Source organism: Malurus melanocephalus, unplaced genomic scaffold (assembly GCF_030028575.1).
Source record: "Malurus melanocephalus ecotype Western Australia unplaced genomic scaffold, MMel_1.1 scaffold_72, whole genome shotgun sequence".
Lineage (NCBI taxonomy): Eukaryota > Metazoa > Chordata > Aves > Passeriformes > Maluridae > Malurus > Malurus melanocephalus.
Window position 1 is genome coordinate 2011744 of NW_026623304.1, and position 17775 is coordinate 2029518.

Consider the following 17775-nt stretch of genomic DNA (forward strand, 5'->3'; position numbering starts at 1 on the left):
GGAGAAAGATCACATCATTTATTATAAGCAAACCACAAAAGCACAGAGATCTCCTCCTTTGGGTGCTCAGAAACAGCTTAGCTAGGAGGTTGATGTTGATATCACATGCAGAGTCTGAGTTTGCCYTTTCAAAATTATAGCAAAAGTCCCACTGATTTCAGCTGAAACAGGGATGAATCCTCAAACACTATAGCTCTCTATAAACTGTAGCCATCCTCTGSATTCTTCAGCTATAAATTTGGCTCCATGTGTGGGTAAACTGGGGCAGAGATGTGTGTGTTTTACTGCTGTGAAGTACTGTGCTCACCTTGTGGAGAAAACTTAGATATTACTAACACAGCTGGTTTGATTGTTTCCATATTTYTCCTTTTTCCCAAAGGTCTCAAATCCAGAAGTGTTAATGACTTARTCAAAGTCATAGTTGGAGAACACTTCCAAGTATTTCAAGTTGAAATGCAAGAGAGCATGGCTCAAATTTTCAARACTATGTCTAGTTTGTCAGGTGATCTTGAAAATACAAAAGAATTAGTCAATCACCTGAATGAAACCCAAAAAAAATTTGCTCAGGAGAAAGACAGTGGGCCAACAGAACTTGACATTCTGGAGCTGAAGAGCCATATGGTGCAGATGAGAGAGGAAATGGCCCTCACTTGTGACAAGCCTGTGAAAGCTTTACAAGAAAAGCAGAAGTCTTTGGAAGTTAACTTGGAGCATCAACAGTCAAGAAGTGCAATTTATTATGAATCTTTAAACAGGACTCTGACTGAAATGAGARATGCTCATGAGCAACTGTTATCAGCTGAGCAGTCTTCAAGACAAAGCATCCCCTCAGCAGATAAAGTCATGGAGTACAATTTTACAGAGTACATGATCACACTGCATGAGAAAGTGAAGCGACAAGGTGTGATGGTGCTGGAAATCTATGATGACTTACGAGTCCAAGACAGCAAGATCAGCAACCTCAGCGTTGCACTGGAAATTCAGAGAGAATCTGTCCTGGGGGTCTGYGATGACATGTTGTCAGAGAGCAGGACAGATTTCCAAGCACAGCTGGCAGCAGTCCAAGAGAGTGTGCTTGCTCTAAATAAGAGTCTCTCTGATGCATTCCTTCCCTTGGATAATAAGATGGACAAAATGAATGAGCAAATTAATGATTTGTGCTATGACATGGAGATCCTGCAGCCYTTGATTGAACAAGGGGTACCTTTCAGTCTGACTTCAGAGTATGAGCAACAAACCCAAGCTAAAGAATTCCAAGAAAAACTTGAAAACCTCACTGCTGTCATTAACAGAATGAGTTCTGCAATGAAGGAACTTTCCAAAACTCAGGAAGGACTTAAAAATGAATCTCAGGCTTATCAGGAATGGTTCGAGAGTCGTGTTAATGAATGCTCCATGGAAATAGAAGATGGATTAAACAAGACCATGATAATAATCAACAGTGCTATTGATTCTATTCAAGATAACTATGTACTGAAAGATATGCTACATGCTCTAAGAAATGAGAGTGAAGTTTGCTGTGGCAGAGCTGAGGAACTGGACAGCCTCCTGGCTTTCATTCCCCAGTTCCAACAGCTGAATGAATCCATCCAGTCGATGCTCTATAACAAGAAAAATGAATTTACTTCACAACTAGTGCCATCTCTTTCTGATCTTTCATACAAGGAGTCTGACAAAAGTATCCTCCACAATTTCAGTAGAGTTTTCWATATTTTAAATGATACATCATCAAAAGTGGAAAAGCAGCAACAAGATATCAGCCACCTGGAAGAAAAGCTACTTGACTCTGTAGAGTATTCAAAGGACCATGAGGTTCGCCTTCTGAATGTGGAGTCAAAAATTTCCAAGTTTTTGGCAAACAACTGTGTCTTGCTGAAAAAAACCCAAGCTGCCTCAACAGAGAAAGAGCAGGTGGTCTCACTTCAGCTCCAGGCGCTGAGTTCCAGGATCAAGGCCCTGGAAGCCAAGTCGATCCGTTTCTCCAACATCATTCCTCTTGTGAACAAGACTGCTCACGAGGCCCGGGGGCTGTGCCAGGATGCCAACAGCAGCATCCAGAAAGTGAACACAAGCATACCTGTGCTAATTAAACTGGCTCAGCCAGATATCCCCCTGCTGCAGAGAGGCCTCAAGGAGCTCATTGAATCTGTGCTTGAAGCAAAAGCAGGAGTTATTTTGGCAAATTTAAGCCAGCATGTTGATGTATCGATGGTAAATGCAATGAGCAATATCACCAAACTTCAGAAGCAGCTGAAGCCAGTTGTAAAGAAACCAGCCCCAGCAAAAAAAGTGGCAGGAAACGTCACCATGAGCCTGGCAAGCCGTAGCCAGAGAAACACGGATAATGCAATAGATCCAGGTAATGCATTTTGCTCTACTAGAAATCAAGTTATATTTAATAATTACTTATGTTACCATTGTGATGAACTGAGTGGCAGAACTTGACTGAGAGTAAATAAAAAGTCTGAAGGCTGCTGCAAAGGGTGTTTCAGAGAAACCTCAGATCAGTCTCTTGCTTACAAGAGAATTTATTTTGCAGATGAGCGAGTTCTGCTCTAAGGCACTCAGAAGCTGCATTTAATTTTCTTTAGTAGATTCCCATCTGATCATTTTAAGGTACATGTACTTGCACACACACTCAGTGAAAGCCTGACCTTTGAAAAATAACTGACAGTTCAGGCAAAATCTAAGAACAAAAGTTTTGTGYCTGCATCTCTATTACCAATTTCAGTAGAAAAAAAAATATGTAAGCTGGGAGAGAAATACGGAGTTGCACCAGTACTTTGCAGTGTCAGCAGGGACGAAAGTTATCAAAAACCTGAAGCAAGTGAATACAAATGACTGTAATAAGGGTTTTACTGGCTCCTTCAGGACTTCATTGAGAGGTGCAGTTGCAGCAGCGTGTTCTTGAAAAAGCAGGAATCCAGCCAACAAAGTAAGTTTGGCTCCAGTCCACCTGGAGCTCAGCTAAGCAGGAGCTGCCATTCTTAAAAAGGAAAATTGGAGTGTGATCTGCTTCTGAACTTAAATTCAAATGCCATCATGTGAAATGAATTCATATGAATGCATTCACAGAAGTACAAACTCTTGAGTTATGACTTTTGCAATCATGCTTGAGTGAAAACCAACAGCACAAGATAATGTTTTATGGAAATATAATTCCTGGCACAATACAGAAAATGAAGAGTGGATAAGTGACTAGAAATACTGAGATGATTCTAATTCACAGTAAAATTAGACAGATTTCTTAATGACTGAGACTAGCCTTAAAGATCCAGACCTGAATGTTTTCTGTAAAATGCTCTTGAACTTATGAACACTTTTAAACCAATATTTGGTCCCTGTTTGTAAGCAGGTTTGGAAATTGTAAGATCTTTTACTCTAACCCATGTGCTAAAGCCATGGGCAATCACCTTTTCCCTCTCCATGCTTTTTTCCTTCCTTTCTCCACCTCCCTCCCYGATCTTCCCCTGTCCTAGGGACAGCATTTCTCAATGATCAGTGGAAAGGATCCCTTTTCATGAYCCAGTCCCGTGAGTAGCTTGGTTTCTGAGGAAAGGCATCCCCACTGAAGGATTTCAGTCCTTGCTTATCTTATGTTTTCACTTACAAAGAGGACACAGTCATAAGAGCAGGAAGTTGCACTTTAAAATGCCCCATGATTTGCCAAATGCTTACTGCAAAATATTTTGAGTATTTTGGTACTAAAAATGACAATTCTTCCTCAGTCATTTCTGTCTTTGCCAATGCACAGGATGGAAATTCAAAATCTTTGTTCAAAATTGAAATTAAGAGAAAATGAGATATGTCTTTGATCCTTTCTACRTCACCAACCTTTTTGGGAAATATCGCTAATTCTACCTGCCTGAAGCATGGGAAGGTGACACCTACTCTGTTTCTCACTTCACACTGATGAATTAATGCCTTTCTTATTTATTCTTTATCTCCTACTGAATTTTAATAACATAACTTGCTGATTGCATTGTATATAAGTTCACTCACAGGAAGTGCAGATCTCTGCAGACATTAGGAAGCCTTATTTTTATACAAGTTTTCTACATAGCAATGTTATTGCTGACTGTTACATCAGTAATGAGATTTTGTACTTAACAATATTTCATGCCTAGCCAAGCCATACATGGTATTCCTGTAAGTTAAAGAAGCAAGACCATTACCCTAATTAAAAAATATCCATCTTCTAYCTGGATAGATTTTACTTCTCTACAAAAGCCTCTTCTCCCAAGTTCTAGGACATCACCAGAGATTTGTGCTGCCTCTACCAAAATTTCTGGAAGAAACTCTAAGGCATGATTGGCCAATTATTAAATTTATTTAATTGCATTTTCAATAAAAAAAAAACAAACAAACCTAGGAGGAGAATGACAATTTTCATTGGCTCCAATATGTTCAATATTCTAGCCTACTTTAACAGATTAGGGTTTTAATTGGCTTTAATGTGTTCAGGATTTGACCCTGAGGTAATACTTTCCCAAGTAATTAGTTGAAATCAAGGGAAAGCAATGTGAGTCTGCATTGCATATGTAGGGACATAAACCTTTGCAGACCTCCCGTGTTGTGGAATGAACTAAAGAAATGTTTTATGTCAGGTAGAGGCTGCAATGCATGTATGAGGGGTGAAAACACCAACACTTCACCTGATACTGGCTGATAYGGCAGCCCAGGATGGATAAAAGATTATCTTTAGACAGCTTCAATATGTAAAATAGAGGAGATGACAACCTTAAAAAGAATATATATATATATATAAAATATACATATATATATACACACACAGTAACTCTTAATAGTTTTGGTTTTGGGTTATGGCTGGTCCTATTTTCCGATGCACTGTTCTCCTGAAGAAATAACTCAGTTCCCATTTTCCTGTTGCCATCATTGCTGTTCTCTAGGGAATCCAGAAGCTGCTGTGCTTTCCAAAGGTGAATGTACACTCTTGTTACATATCTTGTATTAGTTGTAGGTTTTGCTTTATTCAGATTAGCCCTCCCTCCCATCGATATGAATAACTGAGAGTGAAGCTGTGTTATATTTATGCATTTAAAACAGTGCGACTGTGTGAGAGGTAATTTCATTTCAGTCTCACGTTCGTGTCCTATTTCTGATTTTGTTTTCACAAGATTTCTGACCCCTCCTTACAGAAATGCAAGCTTCCATTGTTGCTTTTTCATTCAAGCCTGCAGTGAAATTAACCTATTTAAATATTTTCCATCTTGTGTTTTAATTGCACAAATGTGCTGGCTATTCCAGTTCAGTTTGATGACGCATACTTTAAATTTGCATATTTACTCTTTAGACTARTGGGTTGATGAAATCATTGTGTTGCTTTTAATTTGATGATCCTAAGATCATCACAGTGGAATTATTAGATAGCTCTGCTTAACAGAGAAACAGATTTGCCAGAGTCCAAGTAGTTCAGATCATCATAACAATCCACCCCACCCAAAACTGGAGGCCACAGCTGAGACACCTCTYCTCCTTGCTTTTTGCCCACTCAGCCTGAGAGTGCTGAGGCAGAGGTGATTGATAACTACAGGCTGACCAATATTTTGACCCTGTGCAAGCAGGGCAGTTTAGTAGAATCCCAGGCCCTTCCAATCTCCTAGGGCTCCCTGAGAAACAGGTACTAATGACTAAATACTGAGAAAATGTTGGTAGGTTACTTCCTGGTCAGAAGAATTTCCAAATTGAACCACTGGAGTCAATCCTTTCCATAAGGAGACCATTAAATTGCTGAATATTTGTTTTGCTTCTAACAGCAGCTTGGTAGATACTGACAGAGCTTCATTATTTGTTTGAGGTTTGTTTGCACAGCATTGGCAGTCAATTTCCCAAAAGAGCTTCTGGCTGTTTGCCCTCCCAAAGAGTAGCAAAACTGAGCATTAACTGGCTCTTCTCATTCCTTCCATACCCAGTGTGATCAGCAACTACATTTTATTCCCTGCTATTAGCAGCTACAATTTAAGCCTTTAATTTACAGTCTCTTTTACTCATTTACACTACTAAGTTGTGAAATATTAATTAACAATAAAATATTTACTATAGTGGCAAATCCTTTCCTAATCTGAAACTTGTGGCATTTTTACCCCAAGGAGATTATTCAGATATAGTGTCTTCAGCAAGGAAAAAGAAAATACTGGGCAAAGGAACAGCCTTGGCTAGAAATGACAGCAGAAAGAAGATGCTATGGTAGTATGGTTACACAGAGATTGTTGGCACAGTGGAGATCTGCTGCATTTGGCCCTTGCTCTGAAAATTGTAACTTGATTCAAACCCCCTGCGCAACTTCTCCTAATCCTAACAAATGGAGGAGCTTCCCAGCTGCTGTTAAGCAGTGCTTCACCTGGAGGGTTAATTTAATGTAGATAAAGCTGTGTCTGAACCTGAACTAACTCCAAGGTTAAGTTCAGGCAGCATCACCCCACAGCAGACTTCCAAAGCACTAGTCCCAGTCTCATTACCATTTCCTTTTAGAGATCTCTTTCCTGTTTCTTAGATTTGCTTCTTGTTTATGATAAGCAGAAGCCAATTAGMAGAAAGACTGCCGTGTTCTTAGAGGAAGCTTTTGTATTTGGGGAATATGATACAGTCAGCACAATCAGCTGCTTTCCTTCCTTTTCTGCTTTCCTTTGACACTTGGTAAATATGTAAATGCCTGGTAAATATCAGTGAAATGTTGTGGGAGCTCGGTAAATGTGAGAGAAAAATAACTTGAAGGAAGGGTGCAGCAAACTATTATCTAAGAAGAAAAYCATTATTTCCTCATGCCCAGATGCCTGTGCTGTGACCCCAGTCATGACAGTCCTAAATTGCTTTATTTCAGGCATTAGAGAGTAGAGGTTATTTTCTGTGAAAGGAATGACTGTTGTGTTTGTAAATCCATATGCTATATCAGAGCAAATTCAAGTGTCAGCGTACAGTGTGCCTCTGCGTTCTGCTCACTGAACTAAAATAYCATACAGTATCACTGTTTGCCTTAATGCAGAAGTCTGAAATATCTGGGTGGGAATGTGAAGGTAACTTGGTCATTATTGAAATATCTACATGAAATCCAGCTCTGCATTTCCCTGGCAATGAGTAGACCCTTTTATGCAAGGCTTTTTCGATTCTGACCTACCAGCCTAGATTTACCATCACAGGACTGCATGGAGTTCCCTTTCCAGAGTTCTGCTGGTAGTTCCTGGCAAAGAAAAGGTTCATTTTCTAAAATATCTGAATTTTATTTGATCAGACCAAGAGAAAAGAAAAAGGTATGGTTTGGGAATGCTTTGCATTCAGAATTTTTCATAGCAATGTTTAATTTTTAATGTGACCTGAATTTTCTCCCCCCGAAAACTGCTATGACAACACATTATACAATTACTCTCAGTAGTTACTGTCTCAGGGCTCAAAAGCACTGGCCTGACAAATTTCTCCATAATGGCTGAGTGTAATTTGGCCAGCTCATACCTAGTCAGAAACAGAGGCAAAAACATCYTCAGTGAGGGTGCTCTGAAATGCCACCTGTTCGTTATCATTTTTCTCTCTGGCAACCCAAAACTTCTACCACAATCTTGGTAGATATCCTGGAATTATGAAGTTATTTAGAGACTGGAATTGCATTTAGATCTTTCATCAACAGCAGCCTGATTCTCCTGCAATGTTTGTGACATGCCTGGCTGAAAAATGTCATAGACAAGCCAGTCCAACCWGTACACCAGCAGTACAAAATCTGAGTTTTGGTACACCAAGGATAAACTGGCTCAGCCCAGAAAGAGCAGCCTAATCTAACTTCTTCAGAGGATTGGTTTGTTTTTTGTTTTTTTGTTTTTTTTTGCTGCATGTACCTGATCCTCCAAGACCAGCAGCATTCAGGTTTACAAGGAATCTTGAATATATCAGAGGATGGCTGAAAGTATGCTGTGTTGAGGTAAAAAGGAGGCTGGATGGGATCTGAAGCTCTTCACAAAGAATTTCAGCAGAAATGGTGAATTGACAAAACTAATTCTGGAAGTAAGGCTTGCCACACTTGGGAAGTGTCCCTGTCATGATGTCGCAGCTGAGGTTGTTGGTTTCTCTCTCTCTGTTTCCCAGGACAGTTCTCAGCATGTGCCAGCTCCCCGTGCCACAACGGAGGAACCTGCATCCCCGACAGACAGAGCTTCGTGTGCGCCTGCCGCCACCCCTTCGGAGGAGCCAACTGCAGCGCCAAGCTGCTCAATGACAACTCCCTGAGCGCTGGCAAGTACACAATTCAGCCCTGCAATACCCCATCAGCCCGGGCTCTGCCCCAGGGCCTCATTACAGAGCATTTGCTGGTCAGAGGTCTCACGTTTCCCTTTAATGAGTGACAACTCAAGGAGCGGAGTCCCATGTTCTGGTGCTGAAGACATCAATCCCCACGGGTGACTCGTGATCTCATTCTTTAATATGACCAGATGATGGGATTAAATTGGTTTGGGGCCTGCCATAATAGCTGGAAAGCTCCCTGCTGAAATGTGCAGAGTTGGGGGGGGGAGATGTGCAATAGATCTATTTGACCACGATGTCATGGATTTTGGAGGGGGAGGTAAAATCAGAGCACTGGGGAATACTAGCTTCAATGCAGCCATAAATGTTCGATAAACACCAGTAGGTACCAGGATGTGGGACTATGGCCTCAAGGAGTGCATTTAGACCACCTTTCATCAACAAAGGATGCAGCCCTTGAAAGATTTCAAAAGAAAAAAAAGAGTTAAAATTATGCTTATTCAGTCCACAAAACAAATAAATAATTTACACCARGCCACATGGAATGTGAATTCTATGCATCTTTCAGCAGTCATTTGGCTGATTTTCACTCATGACAGCATATGAATAGTGAATGAAATCATTTGTATAGAAGCAGGGAATGATAGTGTACAGGCTCAGCTTGAAGAGAAATACATATACTTTTATCCCCTCATTTAACATCATGAGTGCTAAACCTCCTCAGTGTTTGTCTAAGATTTGTGGCAAAATTCTTGGCTTCAGCTCACTCACATGAACAATGAAAGAGATCCTGGGRTGGGAAAAACTAGGAAGGGGCGTGAGGTGGAAAGAAATCACCCTTAATGATAATGTAGTATAGAAAGACAAAGTTCCCTTGCTGTTTTCTCTAGTGGAAACACTTAGAACTAATTGTGAAGAAAATTACTTTTTGTACCTATAGAAAAATGTGTTTATGCAGGAATATTATGTTTCAGTTGCTTGARGTCCATCATCCACAGGATGATGCAACATGAGAAAATCTGCTTTCAACCTTCTGGCTGGTCCAAATTGCCTTTATACAATGTAACATTGCTTGAAATTGTTCTTTATTCCTTTCCAGATTTTTCAAAAGGATCATACAGATATGCACCTATGGTGGCTTTTTTTGCTTCCCATACGTAYGGAATGACAGCTCCAGGACCCATCAGATTTAACAATCTGGATGTTAACTACGGCGCCTCATTTGCCCCAGCAACTGGGAAGTTCCATGTTCCATATCTGGGTGTCTATGTTTTTGAATATACTATTGAATCCTTTAGTCCACGTGCCTCTGGCTATCTAGTCGTTGATGGAATAGACAAACTGGCTTTTCAGGCTGAAAATATTAATAGTAACACGTACACYGACAGAGTGATTACTGGAAATGCTTTATTAGAGTTAAACTATGGTCAGCAAGTCTGGCTCAGACTGGCAGCTGGCTCTGTACCTGCCAAGTATCCCCCAGTAACCACATTTAGTGGTTACTTGTTATATCGTACCTAAGTCAGCACTAAATGGGAGCTGTTAGTCAAATGAATCAACCTGCAGATGAATTTAGTTTTGCCTTTAAATATTTGCTTCCTGAACAGCACTAAGTTTTCCAGTGTGATGGGTTTTGTAGTGCAAATCAGAATTGATGAAGAGATTTTGATGACTCAGATGCTGGATTGCTACTTAGCTCATTGTATTAATTGATAATCGTGTGTATATATTCTGTTTGGAAAAAAATAGATTTCTTTTTAATTTTGCCTGCCATTATTCACCACATATTTTATATGCTAGCATTTAATTGATTCATGATTTTTTTTTTTTTAACATAACCACTATGATAACAAACTATATTTTCTGACCAGCAGCAAAAAAACAAGAGGGATACATTCAGATTAGAAATAAGGTACTTTCTAGKGGTGAATATAATTAATCATAGGATAAACACCATAATGGATTTAGTGGATTCTCTCTGCTGCTTGAAGTATTTAAACCACAGCTGGAATTTCCTCAGGTGATATGTTTTAAGCAAACATTRCTATATTGGCTTCACACAGATTTTAGCATTTGACCTATAAAGTATACAAGATTAAACAATATAACCAAAGTATTTCCTAAGTTTGAGCTCTATAAATCTATGATTTTGTTTATTCCTGCATTACATTTACTAACTACTGGGACAAGATGAAACTAACTTCAGTCTGCATGTGATTTTTCAAGCACCAATCCAATAAAGAAATATTTTTAACTGATGCCTGACTGCCTGAAAAAAATAAACCCTCAGGTTTTCATCCTTATTCTTTCCAAAGTCCCAGGCTGCTGCCATTTCTTGTCCTATCCTCTGGTGTGACAGGTCAGGTTTGTTTCTGGTTRTTGCCTTTGTTAATGATATTTGACCAGGTTTTTCTGTGTCTCTGTGTTTGTCTCACTCCCTTTCCTTAAAATCTGAAAAAACTAACCATGATCTAGTCCAATTTATTGAAGTACAGAATGTTTTGAAGCTCCCTGAATTRTTTTAGTTTCCACTCTCAGGAACTTGACTTGAAAACACATGGGAATCTTCAGCTCTCTTCTGAGTATTACTTAATGTACCTTAAGATGGATGTCCATGAAATCACTSAATTCCTCCCATGCTGTATGCGGATGAGAAAATCCCCAATATCATTCCTCAGATGCACAAATGTRCATTCTCTTGTTCCAAACAGAAATGCACATTCCCCACCATAAGCARTGGTGCTCAAGAGTGTCCGTAGGCCTGTGCCTCTGGGTTCTGGTCACTTGAGCTACTCAAATGTGCAGCACTGAGCAGCTCCAGCTTCAGGGGGCATCCTACCGTGGCTTGTGGTTAAGGACAGCAGTAAAGAATTGCTGAAAGTTTTTAATCCAAGMCCATTTTTTGAAGCCACAAATCCTTTTTCTGTGTAATTGATGGGTTCTTAATGTACCATGGATCCCAATGAATGCGCTGCAGACATTTCTTCTTTTGCATTCCACATTTTTTTCTGTAAACACTCAAAATCTTTGATATGGCACCAACTCAGCCTAGTGTATCATTGAATTTTAGCAAACACATCGGCCACAAGCCCCAATACTTCCTTGTATGACTTTTTTCATTTTAATGTGTTTAGTCTTCTTTATTCCTGCTGTGCTTATGGCTAAATGGCATGAAAATTACTCTGAAGATGAAATTCAAATGACCCACTAGAGACTGCATCTCTGTTTTGATGTGACTTTCTTTGCCCTTGCTGCCCTTCCCTCTAAATCCTTCAAGCTGGGTCCTCAACTTCACAGACACTGTTTTYCCCCAGCAATGAGATAATTTCTGCATCATTGTATTSGTTTTCTTTCYTCTTTTCTCCTTTTTTTTTTCTCCTCTCACAAGACTGCAAATTCACTGTGATTAACACCACATTTGYATGAGTAACACTTAGCACTAATTTCTCTAAGAGAAATAGTACTGAAACAAATTCTCATTTTACTATTTAAAATATGGAGGAAAATATTTAAAATCATAATAAATGTACACTCCCCTTTTTTATACTGTGTAACAATCCATTCAAATCTTTCTTCAGATGAATTCAAACCAATTATAATTGTCTGTTTTTAAAATGAAAATGCAGATTRTTCACTGTGAAGACAGGTTTGTATCACTGAAGTCACCATAGTCACTGAAGCTTATTTGTGGGCTTGTGATACCTGAACTGGCTGGACTCAAGAAGCAAACTATTGAAAAATAACTGAGGATCAATAAAATCAGTCAGCCTAGCCATTATGCAGAATAGACTGCAATCAGACTGAAATCCCAGGAGAACTTTTTAGGCACCAAGAAGGATAGGTGGTTCCTGAGGCACTTTGTCACCCCTTTGCTTTTATCTTCATGCGCTCATTTGCATTCCCTAATGACAACAGGCAGCAAATCTGAACGCTCATCTCTGCCCACAGTGCTAGTGAGGGACCACAAAGCCATCCTGAGCCTTTGTACTTCAGAGTGAGCTGTGTTCTCTTTATTTGGGTCACTCAATAACCATGGCAACATTTTGTCTGGTCTGGCTTTGACAAGCCCATCCAATTTATTCCAGAGTTTGTGTTATCACTTCCTCACCTGCACCAAGCAAGTTACCACTGAAGGCAGTCCCTCATATCCTTGGAATTCCCACTGAGAGAGGTGGCTGGTTTTCCTCACAAACCATTTCCAGCTGCACAGCCAGCACAGCCCTGCCTCCCTCCAGCTCATGCCACACTTTCCTGCTAACCCAGGCCTGCCTGGTGCTGACTCGTGGGTAGTGCCATCTGTCCCAAATTCGGGATGGTTTTGTCCAATTTTTTTTTTCCTCTGTGATAATAACATCTACATCAGCAGCAAGCAGGAAATAAACCATTATTTCTGAATTCAGGGAGCGACTGAAAACATCTGTTTGGAGTAACACTGCAGCTAAACCCCACCAAGATCAGTGGGTATCTGATGATTAAGCACCTTTGACAGTGGGATAATGAGTGTATTATTACTGCATTAATGTAGTTGCAAAGTTGAATCTCCTTAGCAGCTCGATCGGGCAGGTGAGCAGGAGAGTGYAAAACAATGCAAAATGAAATAACACACCAACACTGTGGACATTTCCAAACAGCAGAAGTTTACACTATGGTTTTGCACATCTGTCACTGGTGGCTGCTACTTGGCTGCAGGAATGATTGCCCAGCAGTTCCATGAATTTCATCAACCYCTTCAGGCTATCTGATGTATCACAGGGTTAACAAGGTCTACATTTTTTCATTWAGTTTTAATTTCATTAATCCATACTTCTTCCTGTGCTTAGCTGACTGCTGGAATGCCTCAGCACAGTATTCCTGTTCCCATCAACAGCAGAAGATGGAAACCTTCTTTAATTAYTCTGGAAGAAGTTTTTGTATTTATTAATTTGTCCTGGTGTAATCACATTTTCAGCAGTTTTATAAGAAGTGCAAATGTTTATCATTATGTTGTATTTAAAATATACAGCAGTTCCATTTCAGTAATTTTCCCTTTGCAAGACTGCCATTCTCCCCTGATTGCAGGAAGTTCTAAAGGGTGAGATAAAATAAAAATTCTCTTCAGATGGGACTCCAGACAAGGGGCATGGTAAGAAAGCTTTATCAGCAAGCTGCTTCCAAGCTGGAGTTGCTGTTGATATGTTACAACCAACACRCTGCCTTGCAATGAACTTCCTTGCCCTGCTTCCCCACCCTCAGAAATCTGTGGTGCCTGCGAGCTGAGAACAGTCTTCTGCACTCACATGTCACATGTAAACAAACCAAAGTGTTTCTGAAAACATTGATTGCTGTGGTTGGAAATTCTTATCTTAGAAACAGCAAGTGGCAAACAAGACAGACCATGGCTGTTTACAAACAGTGTACGAGTACTTCCAGAAATCTTGCTGTTCCRKTTTGYAGGCTTTGGGAGATASYAGAAGAATGATCTGAAGTGCTCACAAGTCTTTTATAAATACTTTCTGAATGCTTTTTGAGACATTGAAAACCAGTACAACTCACATCCACACAGATTTAACGTGATGAATGGCAAAGTCAAGAAGGATGGCAACTAAAACAAAACCCTAAAATGACAGACTTGTTTAGAGAAAGAATTATCTTCAGCTCTATCTGACTAYTCTGACTCCTCTGCAAATTGCCTCAGAAGGGTAGAACAAGGTTCAGCCATCCATTATTAGGCTACTTATTGCTACTTGCTGAAGGGGAAAAAATTACATGTGAGAAAATTGTTTACTATTATTTCCTTTCAAAAAAAAGGACAATTACCAGCTTATACAAGCAAGAAACAATTTTCAGGCTCAGCATTTAGACACGTTGTAAAAGAACACAGTGGGCCTCAAGTGTAGTTTTCGTCAATAATTTCTGGGGTCTAAGTTGGTCACTCTGTTACCTTGGCACCAACACCTGGCATTACTACAGCTGCTTAATAGGTACACACTACCATAAAACATTAAATTCTGGAAAAACTGGAACTGTGCTTACAAAATAAGGAGAGAGAGTCACTAAAATGTAGCAAAGGGACCTGGAATGCAGTCAACAATGAATCAAAGAATCACTCAGGTTGGAACAGACTCTGAGGTGTTTATATCCAACCTTTAAYTGATCACCACCTTGTCACCCAGATCACAGCACTGAGTACCATGTCCAGTCATTTATGGAACACCTCCAAGGATGGTGACTCCACCAGCTCCCGGAACAGTCCATTCCAATGTTCCATGAAGAAATTCCTCCTGATGTTCAACCTGAACCTTCCCTGGCACAGCTTGAGGCCATGTCTTCTCATCCTGTAGCCGGTTGCCTTGGAGGARAGGCCAAACATGGATTAAATATGGCCTGTATTGGCCAAAAAGTGCTAAAGGTCATTAATTTATATATGAAATTATTTGTGTGAGCTAAACAGAATTATGATGACAGCTGTGAGGAACTCCTAGCTTCCAGAGCAGAGATACAGAACTAGGACCACCCTTCAAATTGTCTGTGRGCTTATCTTGTTCATATAGGTTTGGACTTTGACTTAACCACTATGTATAGCCACTATGGCCCCAAAGGAAGGTCAGATGATTAAATAATTGTGGAGAAAGGTATAAATCAGGAAAATAACACAGGACATGCATAAGCAAAATGCATAAATAACAACACATTTGCCTTCCTAAATAAGTCTGAAGAGAAAAATAAATTAGAAGTAAGATGTTGGGGATTTATCATCAACAGTTAGGATGCCCAGCTAARATGGATTGTTCTCCAGCTCTCACAGCACTCACTGGGACTGAGCCACAGCCCCACCTTTTCTCTGCCTTCTCTGTCTYCTGCCCTGCATTTCTTTCTGCTTTTCTGCTGCTTTGTCCTGTTTCTGAGAATGGCCAGACTGCAATTACTTTGGAAATTGTTTGTGATGCAGTATCCTTGCACCATATTTTTTTCTGAGCCATAAAATAAAGGCAGATTTTTTTTTATTCTCTTTTCAGCTTGATAGGTCCTATGGGCACCCCAACTACATTATTTTAGTTTTGTCATAGTACAGCACAAAACTCCAAAAAAGCTTGTTTGGAAGAAGGGATATGACATTCTTTCAATCTATTTCAATACCAACAAAGTATTTCATTGTTGCTGGTTTTGTGTGTATCTGGGGTTTTTTTCCCCCCAGTCGGTAACAGGAAAAGCTGGTGGGGAGAAATTAYTTTTCAACCAGGTGATACACACTTTAGTTAGAGAAGAAAGTGCACATGGATGAGAAGCTGTCTAGCRTCACCTGTTTTAAACTTCATGCCATGTTTTTTATTTTTTACAGGTTTTTATACAATCTCTCCATTCATTTGGTCTCCTGACTCCCAGCTCTGCCTGCAGGTTGTACTATCAGGTCATTTTTCCAGTGACTCTGAAAATGTTTGCACGTCAAAGGCCCTGTTTCAGCAGTGAAAAACAATCCATCTGCTACAGAAATACAGGGAGATCCTTTCAGGCTGAGGTACAGCACTGGTCATCCAGCAATGCTGCCCAGCAGAAGATTGTAGCCAGCAGGTAGACCTTGATCTATCTTTTGAAACAAGATTAGAAGCAGGTTCAAAGATACAAAGGTGGATGAGCACAGTTAAAACCAGGGAACAGTTAAAAACATTGCAGAAACAAATAATCAAGGGTTGATATGTGAATTTGTTGCTCAATGCATAGGATAGACTCATAAGGTTTTTTAACATTGCTCAGAGAGAGATGAAAAATTCCTTTCTGTGCTGAACAGAAAAACTTCCTGTTTACTGAAGACAGAGAATGTATGGCAAGACATAAAAATCTGTAATGGAAAAGGAGATTCCATCAAAGCATTTAAACACAAGGAAGGTCTTGATGCCCACCTGRAAGCAGAAGGGAGATACAGAAGGAAGAATCCTGTGAGTTCTGAAACTTGGCAGGAAAGCCATCAAGAGGAGCTGCAAAACTGAGGCTGAGTGGGTCTGAATAATGTGCTCATTTCCTTACTGGGAAGAACATGGTTAAGCTGGGGGCATCTGGGGCAGTTTGGGCGTTCTCAGCTCTTACTGTGCCATCTCCAAATATTAGATCAAACAAAACAGGGGTATAAAGTAGATATAACCTAACCCCAGCTAGGCACTGATGTGAMTGTATAGAGCTTCCCTTGGCTTATGAGCACTGATAAAAAAAAAACTCACTGAGTGAAGTGTCCATCTCATGCCAAATTACCTGATGTCAGCTGCCTGTGACTCTCTTTTGCAACAACTTACTGCAGGAAAAAGATTGAATCCTTATCTAAATGAGAGCCACTCGATCAAATACAAGCTGAGTAATTACAAAATATTTGTTTAAGAAAATAGTGAGATTGAATTTTGCATTTAAAAATCCCAAGATAGCCTAAATATTATAGCAAAAAATGCCCRACAGCTTTTCAGTATGAACTGAGGGAAGCTGAAAATGCAGAGTTGTTTTTGCAGCTGTAGTTCTGCTAACAGTGTTGAACTTGTTGGGAGGGATGCAGCTCCTCCTGCATGCAGAGAGCAGTGCTGGTGCCAGTGTCAGTGTGACAAAGTTTTTTAAATCTCAGGCTTGAGTGGTTATAGCAATGAATAAATACTAAACTGCAGATTTGTCACTCCTCCTACCTAATCGTATAAAAGTACATGGGGAAACAAGTGCACAGCAGGTGCTCTGCTGCAAGGATTTAGAAAAGAGCAATGTTTGACAGAAGTAAATTAACATTTACAACTGCCATGTGACAAGTGGAAGTAACAGAGAAGAAGAAATGCCTGACAGCATTAACAGTTTAAGAGCCAGGTTCCTGCTCAAGTCAATATTTTTTGCCAGTCTCCTGTTGTGTCTGCATCGTTTGACCCTCAGGCCATTCTCAGGTGTGCATGTGAGCCACACAGCCTGCAACAAGAGCACTTTTTAGGAACATCAGTCTGTGCCATCTCTGGGGAGCATCACCCAACTAGTGAACACCAGTACCTTGTCAAACTGTTGAATGTTAGGGGGGTCACTGATCTTAGGATGTGTTGCAGTCTACAACCAGTTATGAGGGTCTTTAGACCTTGAATAGATCTTTCTTCACAACTGCTAACTAAAATAATGATATCTGGTGGTAAAAGGACTGTCCTGGAGCATTGCCATCCAGCTTAATACTTTTCTTTCCACTATTATATTCCTAAGTGCTGGCRACAACAACCCCTTCCCAGTGAACACCTTTAATAAGGAATTTTTGTTTGGCTTTTGATCTTCCCCCAGCAYGGTGGCTCTCCTGTGGAGATTTGCAGCAGCACCCACGTGCTGATGTGTGCTGAGAACAGTGTGCTGCAGGTGCTGGTGGTGCTGGGCCTGTCTCTCGAGCCTGACAGATTGATCACAGCAATCCATCTCTCAACTGGTCAATACTTCTGCAACATCTCAATCTTTCTGTAGCGAATCCCATACAGTTTCATGCTTTTGACTTGCYTTTATTTCCTGCCAGTTGACTYCAGGCACGCCAWGAAGGCTCACAAGGGCTCAATTTTT

The 17775-nt window shown here is 40.2% G+C and overlaps 1 protein-coding gene across 1 annotated transcript in view; it reads left to right on the forward strand.

Annotated features, from left to right (window-relative positions):
• Window positions 1–10519, forward strand: part of MMRN1 (multimerin 1) — a 40246-nt gene extending 29727 nt beyond the window's left edge. Inside the window, exons 6-8 of the mRNA XM_057366850.1 lie at window positions 380–2359; window positions 8092–8238; window positions 9347–10519. Coding sequence (XP_057222833.1) covers window positions 380–2359; window positions 8092–8238; window positions 9347–9768 — 2549 coding nt within the window. The 3' untranslated portion in view covers window positions 9769–10519. The remainder of the gene's footprint in view (window positions 1–379; window positions 2360–8091; window positions 8239–9346) is intronic.
• The last annotated feature ends 7256 nt before the right edge of the window (window positions 10520–17775 follow it).